This window comes from Apaloderma vittatum, unplaced genomic scaffold (assembly GCF_000703405.1).
Source record: "Apaloderma vittatum isolate BGI_N311 unplaced genomic scaffold, ASM70340v1 scaffold5521, whole genome shotgun sequence".
In the NCBI taxonomy this organism is placed as follows: Eukaryota; Metazoa; Chordata; class Aves; order Trogoniformes; family Trogonidae; genus Apaloderma; species Apaloderma vittatum.
In genome coordinates, this window is record NW_009699470.1 from 41686 (window position 1) to 59031 (window position 17346).

Here is a 17346-nt window from a genome sequence, read left to right on the forward strand (position 1 = left end):
CCAGCCTGGGGTCTGACGGCGGGGACATTTCTACCTCAGATTAGCCGGGGAACGGCGCAAAAACGCATTAAGAGTTGCTGGGGAGACTGCCCCGTCACAAGGCCGCGCGCTTGGGAGCGAGCCGCTGTAGCTATGAAACCACGGCGCGGGCTGCGGCCCCTTGGCTGCAGATTAAGGTTAATAAGAGGCTCCCCAGCCCACCGGGCTCTCCCAGCAAAGAGCAGAGCGGCCAGAGGTGGGAGCCCAGCGCCTCTAATATCCCCACCGGCGAGCACGCCGCCCCCTCGCTTTTGTTCTCCGCTTCTGCCCAGTGATTTTCATTAGAAATATCCTCTTATCATGTCCGCACGGGGGGGAGGAAGCCAAGGGGAGCGGGCCCACACAAAGAGAAAGAAAAGGCTGCTGACTAGAAAACCCGTAATTACAGGGCTCGAGTTTTCCTCGCAGAGGATTCATGCAGATTCGACATGGCAGCGTTTCACACGTAAGGCCCCTCCGGGGGCAGGCTCCTGTTTCAATTTCATTATCTGCAAGCTGAGCTGCCAGGGGGAACTTTCACCCCGAAATGAGTTCCCAAAAGGGGACAGTTGCACTTCTTTTATTATTGGCTTTAAAAGCAATTTCGCTGCTGCCCCCAAGAAGCCTCCACGCTCACTTGGAGGCACAGATGCCACGAGTTGGCTTCTCAGCGCAGCGTTGCTGCTGCCCCTAAGCATGGGAAACCTTCTTACATGCGGTCACCACCTATTTCAGCAAAAATCTGGAGGAATTGAATCAACTCTTCCAACAGTTCCTAACACCCTGCGTGACTCGTGAAGGCTGTGCTCCTAAGGGGGTTATAAAGATAAGCAAACTCTCTGTTTGTCCTTTTACAAAAGGAGGTAAAAAGTAACCTACGCCTAAATGGATGCGAGTAAAACCTTGCAGGACCAAAACTTGCCTTTTTGTACTCACTTGCCAAAGGTATTGTGTGATTCCCTTCGGTTCCAGCTGAATGGGGTAGTGCAGCACTCAGAGTTTGCATGTTAGGACACCCGCACAGCTCTGGGTCAGGTTATCAACCTCCTTTTACAGCTGTGTAAAACGAGGGCTCCGAACAACCAGGCCAAGCTCATGCAGGAGGAATCCAGAGAGCCTCCTCCCTTCTCAAAAGGTGTGTTACCAACAGACACCTCTCCTACTCACTAATGCCTCCTTTATGTTGTGCCCAAACCCAAATGGGGGCCTTTTGGTGCTCATTTTATACTATTTCTCTTGGAAATGCATCTTAAGGCCATTTTTTTACCTCTGTCGGAGCTTCACCAAGAACACCGGGATATTTGCAGGGCACCTTGTAGCAGCAGGACTGATGAGAGCCAGAAAACATGGTAGGAGAGATGTTTCTGTCATTAGCAGACACTTTCAGGCAAGCTACGCTGATCCTACGTCGTTTTATGATATGTACAAGACAAAGCACATGGATCCACTGGGCAAATCTCAAAGGTGGCAAATACTAAGGAAGTTGCTGTCACAGACACAGCCTCATAGCAGTACAAGTCACCGCTGTGCCTGAAAGCTCACAAACTCCACATTTACTTGTTGCCTGGATCCGTTATTCTTAGGCCAAATACAAAGTGTGGAGTCAGACTGCAACTTAAGTTTCAGGTAACCCCTATCTGCTACTAAAAACGAGTCCCAGGGGGATGGTTTGGCTCCTCGTAAAAACACTTGCACAACTCAGACCCAAGCTCAGCGTTTGGCTTGCAAACACAATGTTCTTTTGCTTCACTTCCATCTCTTAAATATCCCAGTGTCTTTCCCTTCTCTCCTTATTTACTCGTGAATTTCCAAGGGTCTTAATTTCCTGCACCCCGAGTCCTGCTGAGACCAGCCTCTACCAACAGGGGATGGAACATTACGGCTCTTCAGGGAAAGGTCAGGGATGGAGGCTTAGTGTGCCCAGAAGAAAGGCAGCAGCGGACAGACAGACAGAGAGCACTCATAAAGATCTGGCTGTGAGCCTCTCTGAGAAAAATGTCAGGTTGGGGAGGCTATAATAGCTTTAATCTGCGGTACAAGGGGATTAAAAGACTCGTTCTCACAGGACAAAAGAGAAAGGAGTGGAGCGGAAGGAGCAGAACAAGGGGAGAATGAAGGCTGCAAGGGGAGGAAGGGGGAAAGTTAAAGAGCTCGACTATAAAGAGCATCGAGATTTAAAGAGCTCCATCGGAATAAAAGTGAAGTGGCCTGCATGGAAAAGGGGCTTTAGCCAACAGCTTTGCTTTTGCTTTTTCACACTAAGCACACGCACTTCAGCCTCCTTCAATCACGGCAACTTATGTTTGGCTTTGTTGATTTTCAGGGGCAAAGGAGTAGGAGGGGGAAACAGAAGGTTAATGAGGCTCCGGCAGATGTGATGCTCCAGAGAAGCTGTGGGCATTCTGGTTTTTTCAACAGGGCTTTACAGTCTTTGATCCTCACCCCTGCTGTCCCTCCAACCCTCCCTGTCCTTGAGGGCTGTGGAAGAGGGAAGGGGCCTGGGAACAGGAAGGAAGGAAGTGGAATTGCAGGATGCTCTCCTCAAGTGCTGCTTGAGCAACCTTTTCAGCCGCTCAGCGAGGCCAAGAGATGAAGAGAGCAGAATTGAAAGGGTAAAGGAAAAGAAGGCAACTTGAAATACTTCTCAAAGGGGAAAAAACAACCCAATGCATCAACTTCAGGAGATGGAAAGGCCAGCAAGCCACTGATGCAGACACACTGTGCTCCAAAAACAAAACCAGGTACTCAAAAAAAAAAAAAAAAAGCAAGCTTTTAGCATTGCTCACCTACTGCAGGAAATTCAGGCTAGGTGTTAGCCTCAAATCAAGACAGGACTGCTCCAGCAGGTTGGTAGGAAAGTTTAGACATCTATCTTCCCGGCTCGGCAGGCTTACAAGCCAGGAGAGATGCTCCAGGACACCACCAGCACCTCCAAGGCAGGTTCTCTCAACTATTCTAGCACTCAGCATAGGGCTGGGGGCTGGCCAGTGCTCCGTGCACAAGCTGTACTCAGTGGGGAAAAAAAAGTAACATAATAAGTAACTTCCAGACAGGAATTAGAGTATAGTATATCCACTGGAGACAGGGGGCTGGAGTGGCATTAAGGTAGGAAGAATATGATTACCTGAGGTGGACCGTGGCCAAGATAACGGTATGAATTTATTTCAAGAAAGCCAGAAGCACCAAAATCTGGATTTCACATTTAAATCCAGAAGGCAGCAAACCACAGCATCGGCATCGCATTCCGCCAGCGTTCAGCTGGAAGGAGAGATCTTCCTGATCCATTTTTGACCCCCGATGCCTAACGCCCACAACCACGAGGGCACAGCTCACCCTCAGCTTCATTGGGGAAGCCTGACACCACCGAGGCAATCTGCACCTTGCAGCACCAAGGAAACATCTTCCTACTCTCCCCAACTCCCCCACAGGCAGTAAAGCTGCACAAATAGAGTCGTAGGCAAGCTCTCTCGAGCGTAGCCCCTGCTTCGATCTGGTATTAATTACCCACTGTTCTGCAGAGATAAATGCTTAATCCTCTGGCTGTTGACACTGGAAACGGACCGATCTACCCCAGGGCGGATATTTTACAGGGGGAACTTGGCTGCAGCCACAATCCCCACATCACGTGCCGCACAAACGTTCACTGGCTTGTGGGTAATGGATTTCAGAGGGCGGATGGGATCTTTCCGTGGCTGAGCTAATCCAGAATAATACATGACCCAACCATTCATTGTATCAGGTTTTGCTTCCTCTACTTGTTTTTTATTTCAATGCAATATTTCACATGGAATTCCTCCTTTTCAGACATTCTCTATTTCCTTACAGCTTACCAGCTTTCCTCCTCGAGGACTGATACCGAGGTGAACTTCCTAAGCAGCAGTGGCCAAAAAACGTGGAGATGGGTCTGCACAACCCCTGCTTGTCTGGCTGTCTCTCACTTTCTTCCAGGAGAAAGGCCAAGAGATCTCCACGTTGCTTCTCTGCTTTCACACTCCCTGAAAAGCCTAAATCAAGAAGTTCAACTTGTCAGGGAGGAAGAAGCAATGCTTGTGCTACCAGAGATGGGAACAAACACAAGACCAAACCATCGTCCCAGACCCATTGCCACCAGTCCTGCAGTCCCAGACAGGCTTTTTGGGACACTGAGGAAAATAACTGCTGCCCCCTTCCCAGTCCCACCTGGGCTTTTTTGCCTCTCCCCTTCCCAAGGGCTGTCTTACAGGCAGTTTATTTTTTGGCAAAGGCAAATTTTAAACCCAAACGCAGAAATGAGTTTGAAGTGTGGTATTATTGTACAACACAGAGTCAGAACACAGAGTCACAAGTGCTTAGGAGCATCGCTTTGCTCTCCTTTTCACAACAAAACAGATTTAAAACAGCACTCTTGTATAGACTTGAACGGCTGCACCCACAAATAGCTGATACAAGGATTTGAATATAGAAAATTAACCCCCCCCCCAATCTAACCCTGCTCTAAACACAGAATGACAGCAGCCTGCAACTCTTTGAGATCAAATCTGGCTTCTTTCAAGCGTTCTGCACAAATCTCTACAGAAAAAGGGAGCTTGCTGATGAGTATTACACACAGAGAGCAAGTCAAACTTGATTTTTTTTTGTTGGCCTTGTTTTACCAAAGTATTTCTAATCTTAGTCCAATGGAAATAAACTTCTAGCCCACCTGAATTGCACAAGTTTCCCTTTGCCACAGTCATGCTCAATTTAATCTGAGAATTGCAAAGAGGCAAAGGATTGGCATGAGAGAAAAGCTGAACTTGTTATCGGATTTAATATTCCCTGACAACAAGATACAGAGAGGGGCTGCTTGTTCCTGGGCAGCTTCATCTCAGCTGTGAGAATGGATTAAGAACTACGAAGGAGAGAATGAGAGCTTGAAGCTTAGTCAGTAAGAAGATGAGAAAGGGCTCCAGCAACCCTGGGTTCTGTTTTCCTCGCTCTAAGGCCAAACGTGCCAGAGTATCCAGCTCCAAGAAGCAACAGGTGATACAAAATGCACCGTTTGGTACTGCAATATGGGAAATAGCTGTGATCCTGCACACTTCACTCTTGTCAATCTCCTCCTTTAAGTGCTTTAACCTGGAGAGCACACCAGGAGCAGCACACCCTTAATCAAAAGTGCAGCACTGTGTGGTTCATATATTTCTCCCAGGAAATACGCCAAAGCACGTCACCAAATCGGTGTGTTGGTGCATAACTTCCGTGTCCATATCCTCCACGTCTGTTTGCCCTGCGACAAACCTGACAGCTGGGCAGCATAAGCTTACAAACCCACTCCAAGTCTTGGATGACCCGGAAAAGCAGCTGCCAACTGGACATGCCGTTCTGTGCTGGGTGACAGCGGACATCGCGACCCGACAAGCTTTCTCAAGCCCTCTGCGTGCAGCTGCTGCAGTAACGAGCACAGCGAACCGAAGCACAGGGACAGAGCACTCAACAGCAGAGCTCAGGTGGTGCTCTCAAGGCCACTGCCGTGGTCTAACCCGCTGGCTGTCTGCGTCGGGTATTGCTCCTGAGCTCACTCCTCTTCCAGAGCTTGCTGTGGGAGCCGATTTCCTTGCTGTGTGTCACACGTGGGTCAGCTCCTCTTCTCCTGCGCCTTCCAGGTGACAGCCTCGGGGACTAAAGTGTGACTCAGCAGGCAAAGTGAACTGTAATCCTCAAATCCAGCCAAGCTACCGTTCTTCTTTGGCATGGGGACAGCTCTTAGCCAGCAACAGCCTACCCTGCTTGCACCTTGCTGTTCGAGCAGCAGATGACAGAACAAGATCATGTCAGAGAGGTGGCAACAAGAGGCAACTTATCCTTCTCCCTAAGGCAGGACAGCAGCTTGGATTTCCGCACTGTCCTCCACCTTCCAGACATTGGGGCAGTAGGGATGAGTCCCTGACACTAACTTCAGGGCTATCACCACACTCTATTCTCTCCCTGTCTTGGTGAAACGGATCGTGTGGCAAATGCATGGAGAGCAGGAACAGCATTTGGTCCTCCCTTCATCTGTCCGAAGAAACATCGATCAACAAGCTACCACGTCTCCACGTGCCAGTGCCAGGTGGAGCCCGTGGCCACTAAAGCAGATTTTAACATGCTGCCTGCCTTGAGATCTTCGAGATGTTCAGAAATGTAGGGCAAGAGAAAAAACATTTTGTAAGCAGCCTGCATATCCTTCTCAGACTGGCCATCTCAGCAGAGGTCAGGCATCTTCGTGCCAGGCTCTCTGTCAGGTCAGCAACGGAACAGATGCTGCACAGCAGAAAAGCATCTTCAGCCCCTGACACTGGGTTTAATCCAACATCCAGCCAAATCAGAGAAGCCTGGAAGCAGCCTCATTTAGCGCTGGCTGGAAAATTTCTTTACAAGAAGCTCCCAGACATGTTCAGTAAACACTGAAAGTCAAGTCTTTCCATGCCTGTGGCTGCTTCTCTTCTTTTCTCTGCTGCTGGCTACCCCAGCCCTGGTTAACGTGCTGAAATGCCTGCTTTGTCCAGGCCTCTGGAGGCAGACGGCACAACAGCTGCAGCCTCGAGCTCATCGCTGGAGCCCTTCAGAACCAAGAACTCCAGCAGAATGTCCAAGAGGCAGAAAACCAGGTGCCTGAAAGGGAGAGAAGACAAAGCTTAGGCTGGTCAGGGCACCACAGAGCTGGGAGATCAGCTCCAGACATGCAGAAGCCAAAGCAAGGAAGAAGTGTTCTGACTGCCATCAGGGAAAAACCAAAGATCTCATACCCTAGAGAAGACATGATTCAAGGGATGGTTCTTACTTTTTTCCACTTCCCAAACCAGTGAGTGTTTGAAGCTACTGAGCAGCACAGAAAACACTAATGCATCTCCTGGAGCCAGGTGGCACATACATTTTTCCACAGTTAATCACAAAACCATCGTTTTCCAAAGGCACAGCGATGGGTATACAGACAAACATTGCCACTCATACATGCAGCTCCCTCAGCTCCTCTAAAAACAACAAACTAAACCAGGATTCGTTTTATTTTCCTCTGACAGCCCCCTGACCTCCACAAACTACACAGGCCTAGTAACATAATTAACAAGACTGGCTCAGTAATCTCCAGCCATACCAAGGTCCTAGACACGCACCTTCATTAGAAGCAAGCCAGATGCCCTTTGATAGGATAAGCCTAGGATAATCAGCTAGGCATGTCCTGTGCCAAGTAGCTGCCAGCACTCATCTCGCGGCGAAGCTCTGAGCATAGCGTACAGGCCCCGCGGCAAAGGCTATTGGGGTCAAAAAGACTCTAAAACTCATGTACCTGTTGATCACAGGCTGGCCCAGGGATTCCAGCACCACATTCCAGCTCATCCGACACTTACTGGTTCCGAGGATTTCTTGGATCACATCTGCCAACATCAAAAGACAAAGCTTTAAAAACGACACATGCCCAGGGAAGCATCTCAGGCTGGATGGGCACATCCTGGTAGAGCTTTTTCATCCCCAAAGGAGAGCAAGGGCCCCTCGCACTGCAGCAACAAGTTAAAAGTTCAGACTGTGCTCACATGGATTAGGCAGCAGCTGCTTTAATGCCAAAGGTCCCCGTGTCAAACTTCAAGAGGGGGAAATCCAGTGCAGCTGGGCTGATGATTTCAGTCCAGTGGAAAAGCCACTCTTTAGAGCAAGAAGCCAAAGGCTTGGCCTTAGGAATCTTCCCAGTGCTGGTACCCTTTGCCAGCAGGCGGGAGCACAGCATGGCACTGGCTTTCAGGAGCGCTACTACCTTGTTGGAGGTGGCTCGGCAGGATCTGCACCACCAGCACTAAGCACAGAGTATGTGGCCACTCTGCAGCTGGGAACGAGCAAGAGAGCCCTTTCTGTGAGCCACACTGCTCGCCGAATGCTTGTACAGACTGCTCAGAACTGGGAAGCTGTGCTTTTTGTGTGCAGTACCTGAGGCCACAAACATTTCTCATCACCTTGGCACAAGCAGACTCGACCTCTACGTTTAACCACATTTCCGGTGCTGCCAATGCACCGGAGGGTTCCCCAGCCTTCCCCAGCACCCCACGTCTGGGCCACACTTACTAGGCAAGATCCCCATCAGGCTCTGCAGGGCCTGCTCTGCTGCTGCTTTCTTCTGTTCCTCTGTCCTGGCTGGTTTAGGCACTGCTGGTAGAACTCCTCCAGGCCAGATGGATTCCTGCAGCAACTGGAGATACTGGACCCAACGCTGTGTGCAGGTCAGGTTCACCACCTGGACTTCCAGCCACCTGCAGGCACAGGGAGAGAAAGCGAAAAAGGTCAGAAAAAGTCAGGCTTGGTACCAACGGAGAAGTTTTCTCCCCATCAGAGACCCTGGGGGGATAAATCAGCTCGCAAGGTAAGTTAACATGCAGTTTCCAAGTCCGTACGTCAAACATTTTTCTAAGTATTAATTGAGTTTCCCTGTGCACCAGGAGTACGCATGTGTTCTCCATTTTACAGACAGAAACGCTAACTCAAAGTCACAGTGGGGAAGCAAAAGCTATGAAAAGCTCCATCGCTCTGCTGCCCACAAGAAACCAAATGAGTAACAGGTCCTAAAGGGAGCACAGCTAAGAGACAGGACCGGCTCTTATCTCCTAAATTATGTCCACGCACAAGGAGATGAGAACTGACAGCGAGGAAACCCACCAAAACTGGTGTTTTAAAAAAACCCACAACAACCTGTGACTGACTGGAAGGACACAAGCACGGTCTGTGTTCCCCTCATCGGTCCCTGTGCTACTCAGTGTCCGAAGTGCTTCGCCTCGAGACCAACATGCCCGCTCCCAGGATGGCAAGGCATGAAAACGCTGCTGCTTTGTGCTCCTCTCATCCCTCTGCTTCCCTGCTGTCCAGCCCCGCTGCATCCGCCGCTGGCAAGCCATGAAAGCATCGCTGCTCCCATCCAAAACCCCGCGCCGCACGTCTATTAAAAAGGAAAGTTCGGTACCTGCCAACAGAAGTGCTGGTCAGCCCTCCCGCTGGGCCAAGGCTCTGCCCTTTATATGGTAACAACCTGCAAATCCCGACGCTGCCGCCCCACAGAAGGGCTCGGAGGCGTTTGCAGCCTGCACGGGGGAGATGTGTCCGCACCACCCGAGTGCTGGCTGGGGAAAGTTCCCAAATCAATCCCCCGGACCCTCTTTCCCCGGACATGAAATCACCTCCCCGTGTAATATCAAGAGTAACATCTGTCAGTCACAACTCGCTTAAAATATTCCAAAGGAGAGGTCAGCAAACAAATCCCTGATGCCAACAGGAGGGTCCTCATGGGTTTAGCAGGATGGGGACCATCCTCATCAACGGGAGGCTCCAGAGCAGGGAAGGGGACGTCAGCAGAGGGTTGGGGTAGGGAAAAGGCTTGGATTTTGCCAGTACTTCAAGAGTCCCAGAGGAGAGGAGTCCACAAGCAGGGCCAGGAGACCCGTTCCTCTTGGCAGCTGGCGTTCGTGCTTGCAATTCCGTCACCACTACGCCCCGGCAGCTCATAGTACATCCAAGAGCATGGGCCCTGCCAAGGCAAACTTTATTTAACCTGCGCTCTGCCAGACTGTCTGCATTCTTCTCAGGCGAGGCATTCGGGCCAAGGGCGACTCTTCCCCCCGCACGACCAGGATACCACGAGCGGAGAGTCAGGAATAGCAACACCTAAAGGTAACCAGGGGCAAAGGAAGGGCAGGTAGAGACTATCAGGGCCAGGGCTGCAGCTTGATGCTCCCCTCTTCAGCACGAAACAAGATGCCTGCCTGCAGGTCTTGAAGGATGCACACCTGGGAAGTGCCGGCTGCAAGCACAAACACTGTTAAAAAAACCCAAAAATGATCCTTCCTGTAGCAGTAAGGTCTGTTGCTTCTCAGAGCAAGGTCTTACTGGAGCAGGAGCAATGCTCCTGATGCTGGTACAAGAGATCCAAAGCACAGCTTCTACCTGTCTTAGAGGACAAAAAGTCACAGCCCAGTCTCACCTGGGAAAAGGCCACGTTTGAAATACAATTGCTTAAAAGGGTTTTTAGCTCCAGCCATCAGTGAAGTTTAACACCCTAGGTCATGTTAAACCCTCCAGCCACAGCAAACCAAATAGAAGCATTGAACTGTGACTCTTCTAGGAGCAAGAGCTCTCATTACTGTGGTTTTCCATTAACATGTTTTCTTAGACAACCTGCTCTCCTAATTGAGAAAACATCTGACAAGCAACAGAAGTTGCGAGGCTTGGGGACAGAGCTGCAAACAGCACCACTCGGCACCCAGGAGATCAGACTGAACGTTGACTTGAAAGGCATCCCAGCAATAATCACTGACCAGCCTTTAAAAGGTTGCAGAAAGCAAAGAATGAGCTTTGTCTTAAGATCGCTCCTAAAATAGCCAAAAAATCAAGTAAATAATGGGTAGAGTGAGAGCTGAACTTAAGACAGAACACATTTGCAGACGGCTCAACAGCAGACCAAGACCTGACAGATGTAGGAAGGCCCCATACAAACAACCTGCCAGTCCGAGCTCATTTATTTGCTTAAAGACACCAGAACTAGTCAACAAGGCCTAGAAGCAACACCTACAAATCCGATCACGTGTGCACGTGCTGCAGTTGTGCAACTGGCCCATGGCACGCTGACTTTCCCATCGGGCAAGGCTGGCTGCACCAGGATCAGGATTAACCGTCCCCGCTTCTCACACAGGAACTCCAAAGAGGTGCTAGTCCAAAGCTGCCCTTCACCAGCACATCAGAGATGATTTCGTACTATTAAAAGCATCTGAGATCTGTGTTTCACATCCAAAGTGCACAGATGCTTGCCCTCAGGTAGAGATAAATCCAGCAAGACACACAGATAGACCCACCTTTTTTTTTTTCCCGTTTTTGGATGGCTGATGAGTTGCTATTTCTATTCAGCTATTTCATGAAGAAAGAGCCTTAATAAGAAAGAAAAACAAACCCATCACCAAACCATCTCCTTCCACTTCAGCCGAGACCAGAAATAGAAATTAAGTGACCTCCTGGGCTCAGACGTTCAGATGCTTCGATAACACCCGATGCAAAGAGACAGACTGCACAGGCTACGGAGTTCTGGATGTTAGTCTGGAGGTGCATAACTTGCCCATGCTGTAAGGGTCCTCTGTTGGAAATAGCTGCTGGTGGAGGAATGAAACGGCTGCTAAATAAGAGCCCACGTAATGCCACGGGCTTAAGCTGGAACTCCAAGGTCAGCTGAAGGGGCTCATTAAGACAGGAACAGCAGAAATGCCCTGGGAATGAGAAACAAGGGCTGAAGGAGCTGGATCTTAGTCCTCCTCTGGCACCCAGAAGCCACAAGAGCTGTTAAGGTGGTCAAGACAGACTAAGAGACAAGAACAGGCCAAACACAGTGTCTGGACTCAGTTTTACCTGGCTCCGCCTAAGTAGACTATCCAAAAGGTTCACCCACAGGTAGAGAAAGCTCAAGTCAGCAACAAGTAAAAGTTGGATGGGTTAGATTTGCTTAATTCTGGAAAAGAAGGATGGGCCCAAAGTGGGAAGTTAAAGAAAATATTTTAAAAATTTAGAAAATACAGTACTCTACAAATTTAAAAACCGTCTACTAGAAACTGGTAAACCTCTGCTTTTCTCAAGTTGGTGATAAAAACTGCTAAGCTGAGGAATGGTTAAATATGCTGATTGTAATTAAACTCTGAAGCAATAGCAATTGTGATGACTCCAAACCTGAAGATTTTAAGGATTTAGACAAATACAAACTGGAGACCACGGTAGAAGACAAAGACAAAAATGCCTCTACTAGTCTGCTTTAGCTGTAAAAAATACAAATAGCTCCATAAAGATACATGAGCTGTGTGTAACAGTAGCAAGTCCAGCACAACATCTACTACTTTCCACCCCAGCACGAGGCCTCCGTTTCCCCAGGGTCAGTTAACACAGCACAGCTAACCAGAACCTCAAAAAAGGCCCACGAGACCAAGGTAGTGAAAAAGATGTAAGAAAAAGGCAACATCTGGAAATGCACAAAGCATTCAAGCATCTGACTGATGAAACCAAGAAAGGCTGGTACTTAAATCACCAGACCACCCCTCCCCTTCACAATCCTTGTCTCCTAAATGCCTCCCCAACTTCTGCCTCAAACCACAAGGACGCCCTTAACTCAGAGGCTCAGAAAGAGCAACACTTCAGTGCTCTCACTGCAAAATGTTTCTGAGCAAAGCTTGTAAAAACCAAAGAAACAGCTAGAATGGAGAAAACACAGAGAGCTTTCGCCCCCAGGCTCGGCTTTTAGCACCTGCTGCTTGAGCCCACGTCCACCTTCCACACGAAGCTGCCAGCAGAAACACGTGTAGAAGATGCCTGGCACGCTCAGATCAAATTCATGCTTGTCCAGGCCATTGGTAAAATCTTTGCAGAGGAAGGAAACAGGAAAAAAAAAAAAAGTCCTCCCTAAATCAAAGAATACAAAGCAGCCCGAGTCCTTTTAAACTTCTTGCCAAAGATACGCACGCAAGAAGTAAACTGTCCTTCTTGCCTTACTGGAAATGTTCCTCTCCTGCTGCCCTATAAAAGGTTTTACAACTGTACACGCTACGAACGATACGTCCCGTACCCCACAGCTCGAGCTGGAAGAAGCCCTGCGAGAAGCAGCTATGCAGGCTGTTTTACTGTGGGGCAGAGAGGAGGGAAACCAGATCATACCCTCCCGAAACCTACACGAAACCACAGCCCTGTGTTGGGATTTCGGGCATCACTTCATTCCCTGCTCCCTCTAAAGCACACCTGCTGCAAACAGAAGTGGTGGAAGCTCACAGGGCTGCAACTCCAACGTCGTCTCCCCTCAGTCAATTAACTGAGCTTTGTTTTTAATTTTTCTCAAGTTAGAGCTCCCTGTGATGCTGTGGGGCTCAGGAAAACGGGAGAAAGCTACATGATTAAGAAAATCACCCCCCAAACCCCCTTGATTTTTAACAAAGCATCCCGGCTTTTGATAACATCTTCATCAAGTATTTATTGAGCCAATTAAGCTCTCAGCAGTGCCCCAGGGAGAGGCCAGGCTGTCTCAGCCAGGCCCTGCTCAGAGCAGATTGCTTCATTAGCCCACTTCAGAATCCAAATATACAGAACACTACCATTAACCCTTCACAAGCCCGGGAAAACTAACCAACAAGCAGACATGAATTTCTCAGACCTTTTCTTCATTGCTTGCTCTATTGAAAACATGAAGTCGTCTTCATCACTGCTTTTTTTTTTTTCCTAAATTCTTGAAAAACGTTGGTATTTACCTAATGGCTGAAATGGAATCAATAGAAATGAGAGATGCAGTTAAAATAATGTTGCAATTGTTATCAAAGCACAGAGTGCTTGCTTCATTCTAGGGGCTGGTTTTGGAAGAACGCTGCTTCTAGAAGAAAAGAGGAAAAAAAAACTTGGTTTGGGACAGAGATTCAAAGCCAGATCCAAAATTTCCAGGTGCTTGGAGACAACTGAATTGAGGCGAGTTTCCAAGTTGATTTTTATTTACTTTACATAGACACAGAGACACACACAGTGCTGAAGATCCCTTATTGCTGACATATCCCAGGCCTGTGACTTCTGCTGTTCCTTGCAGCTACAAGACACACATCCAGAGCCAGAGACGAGGAGGAAGATGCCATAAGATTGGTTCTCCTACATACAAACTCCAAAGTTGTGTTGGCAGAGAGATCAAGAAAGAAAAGAGGCAAAAAACCCCCAAAAAACAGAAAACCCCCCACCCAGCAAGTAACTCCCTGAGGCCAGGAGCTCCTTGACTCACACCAGCAGTTGCACAAGTGCCCACAACACTTGGCCTGACATGGACAGGCTCCAGCACTGCGCCTGGGTGCAAGGACCCATTAAATAGACAATCCCTTTGTGCTGCCCCAGTGCCCCTTCTCTCCTCTGCTCCCACCCCAGAGCTCGGTGTCCCTCACTCAAGGCTCCCCACAAGACCATGGCTCAAGACTCAGCTCAAGAGCAGGCCTGAGCTCCAATCAAGTTTCCTTTCCTGTGCTAGTTCTGTAGTGGCTCAAACCTCGAGAAAACTGAAGAGAACATCAAGCCAAGCGGTGCTGAGCTCTTGAGTAAGGCAGGGGTGATTTGCATTTAATTTTAACTCACACTCAGTGCAACACGACACCATCAAAGCCGCCCGCGTAGCCCCACACGCTCCCTTTATACACCCAGCACGAACTCTGCGCCCCGGCCCCGCTCAGGTTACGGGTTGCAGACAGCCAGGATGTGCCAAAACACCTTCCCTCTGCTCGGTGGTTTGCACTGGCACAGCTTTCTGTGGCGATGCAGGGGAAGAAGCTCGGAAAAGCACACAGACCTGGAGCTGCACCTAAAATCCTCCAAGGTCCATCCCTCTAAGGCTCTGCTGGGTGTTTCCTTCCCAAAAGGAAAGCAGATGGGTCCTGGGAGAACCCTAGCACGGCAAGCTGGTTCCCAGTGGTTGTCACTTTGGCGTTGTGGCTGTCCCCGGCTCATGGTGGCACCAGCAGACCCCTGACCTAGTGACCACCAGGCCATCAGGGTGCAGGGTCACAGCCACAGCGTGGCTGGCGCGCTCGCAGTGTATTTTTAACGCCGCTTTGACTCACAAGGCTCTATAAAGACTCTCTAAATTCTTTTTAGTTCTTCCACCAAACACCACCAGAGCCCAGAATAGCCCCATCTACTCTCCTTTGCAAACAGGTCCCTGGTGCAGCCTCCCCAGGAAAGAGAGGAGATCGGCATTTCCAGCCTGTGAGAGGGAAACAAGAGCTGGACAGAGAAGGGGTGCGGAGCTGGAGGGGACAGCGGGTTTGTTTACAGGCACAGCCCCAGCGTGCTGAGAGGCTGCTGGAAGCAATTCTCAGCCCCAGGGTCATCTGGGCTCCCAGCAAGTCTCCTGCTCCCTCCGCCTCTTCTTGAAAAAGGATCACTCCCCGTTACATAATGGGATGAAATCTGAACGGATGCAGGCTTTGCACACGCGGCCTCCCTTTTACTTAACAATACCTTTTTCGGTCACAGAGTCTTCCTCCCCTTGGCTGCCACCGAATTGACACTCAGGGCAGACAGAATGTGCCTGGCTCCAGCTACGGAGAAGAGGAGAAAGAGCAGTGTGGTGGGATGCTTCATGCAAAAAAAAGGTGAATGAAGCAGGACAGGGAAGTCTCATAAGCACCAATAATGTTGTCAGAGCAATGACTTGATGCACAGGATCATGTGCCTGTCTGCTGCCCCACGTTTGTCTGCCTGTTGTCACAGGTGGGGAAAAAACGATGCCTTGAATAACACAAGCTCCCAGAACAGCTTAGAGTATTTTCTTCACCTCTAAAGGGTACTCAGACAGACTTGTGGAGCTCCTCCACCTTCCTGAGCCAGGCATGGGCTGTGCTTACAAGAGCTTCTCTAGTGGAAAATACCAACACCACGTGTGGGTGCCGCAGGCTCCCTGGGTGACCACGACACAACCTATTACGAGGTGATGATGTGCCCATCCAAGCTCTCCTATCTCTGTGCTTACACACAAGCGTCAGGTTCCAGCTCATTGCCCAAAAGACCAGAGCCCATTTCTGAGAAACGGGATCAACACCCACCTCCTCCCACCCAAGGAAACGGACTCGAGAGCAATGGCCAGCAGCCCGACCTCAAAGCGCTTGGGCAACCTCTGCTGAGGACAGCTTAAACTGCCTGCTCTGGTAAAATGTGCTGCCCGGCACATTCTGACACCGGCCTTGAATGCCCACGAGAGAAGAATGGCTGTAGGATCGGGAAAAGCCCTGCTCTGAGACTCCCCCGAGCCAAAGTCCTTCCAGAAAGGCTTTCCGTTCACTCTGACGGACCATACACTTTGCTAGGGATAGTCACTGACCTACACAAGCAAACAGAAACGCTCTCTGTTTGTGTGTCTTGGCCTAGTGCCTCACCACACAGCAGCACCGGCCCTAGAAAAGCTCAGCCAGTACATACCAGCTGGAAAGGAACTCATCTGTGAGTCCCTGCCTGAGGCACAGGCACTACTGGCCCGGCGCAGATGAGAGAGCAGAGGCCCTGCGAGGCCACGCTCCAAGCTATTACTTGACAAATCACTGTTCCCTGTGCCTGTTTATTCTCTTTTTGTACTAAGGACAAGCTGAGCCCCTGGGCAGTGACATACCAGGAGGTCAAGAGAGGCCAGTCTGTCCCCGGAGAGCCGATGAGTTGGGCACTCCTGCCCTTTCCCGAGGCAAGAAGGTCCCGTTCCCAAGTCTTACCTTTGAACCAGGGTCCCGAAAAGCAGGTGGAAGACCTTCTGCATATTCTCTGTGCACAGCCAGCTCCAGTGATCCATCAGCAGCAGACGAAGCACATCCAGGGCCAGGTCAGCCAAAGCTGTCTCTGAGTCTGCCAGGGAGAAGAGGAGGGTCAGCTGAAAAAGGCAAATCAGCACCTGAACCAACCTACTGGAAATCATCATGCAAAACTCACTCTTTTGCCCAAAAGCCTGCTTGATGCTCTTCTCCCCAGCCTAGCACCCGGCTTCTGCTCCCCTCTCTCTCTTCCATTTCCACTTTCATCCCAGCAGCCCAAATCTCCCTACGCAAGGACCACACCAGGAGTTGGACCGGATGATCTTCCCAGGTCCCTTGCAACCCCTAACATTCTCTGATTCTGCGTGCTCCAAGTGCTCAATTCCTCCTCAGTTAAACTGAGAGTTGTCCGTGCACAGGGACAGCAACGTGTCCAAAACAGGTGACAAAGGCAGCAACTGCAGCCGGAAGGAAGGTAGCTGCTGAGGACTATTTTCCTTGTTTTCACCATTTTTCCCTCTTCAGATGTGCAGTTCTCCAGGGGCGAGATGTCCGTCTGTGTCTGCAGGCTGCCATCGTGTGGCAGCTCTAAGCAACCGCAGGAAGACGGATGAGCCACATCTGGATAAACCACATCTGGATAAACCAGATGCATCAGTTAAGACAAAAAACCCCACCATACACATGCCCACATCCCTAGTGACACAGAAGTGGGATACAAAAAAAAAAAAACCTTTCTCTGACCTTCAGAAGGATGTCAAAGCCTACAGCTTCAACATGTTCTACTTGCTAGAAAATCACTTTTAAGACATTTGGCCCCAAAGCATCACAGGCATTAAGCCAAACAAGCTTCTACCACAAACCTGCCTGAGACAATCACTCCGAGGCCAACATCCCAACCTGAGGCTACTGCGTCAGCTCAGCTGGCAGAGTGAGCTCCTCCTACTCCCACCTTCCCTGACGCCGGATCTTCCAACCACTCTCTGCCCACAGAGCACCACTAAGACTCTTCACACGCTGTTTGCTGCTAGAAACCAAGGGCAGAGGGATTCCCGACGCCGGCACCTCTCTTTCA

The 17346-nt window shown here is 49.8% G+C and overlaps 1 protein-coding gene across 1 annotated transcript in view; it reads right to left on the bottom strand.

Moving 5' to 3' along the window:
- Nucleotides 1-6328: 6328 nt before the first annotated feature.
- The window catches only part of SNX19 (sorting nexin 19), a gene marked incomplete at its 5' end in the record, with an annotated part of 17370 nt that continues 6352 nt past the window's right edge, over nucleotides 6329-17346 (bottom strand). The window contains 4 exons of the mRNA XM_009878367.1: nucleotides 6329-6627; nucleotides 7301-7388; nucleotides 8068-8252; nucleotides 16236-16359. Coding sequence (XP_009876669.1) covers nucleotides 6492-6627; nucleotides 7301-7388; nucleotides 8068-8252; nucleotides 16236-16359 — 533 coding nt within the window. The remainder of the gene's footprint in view (nucleotides 6628-7300; nucleotides 7389-8067; nucleotides 8253-16235; nucleotides 16360-17346) is intronic.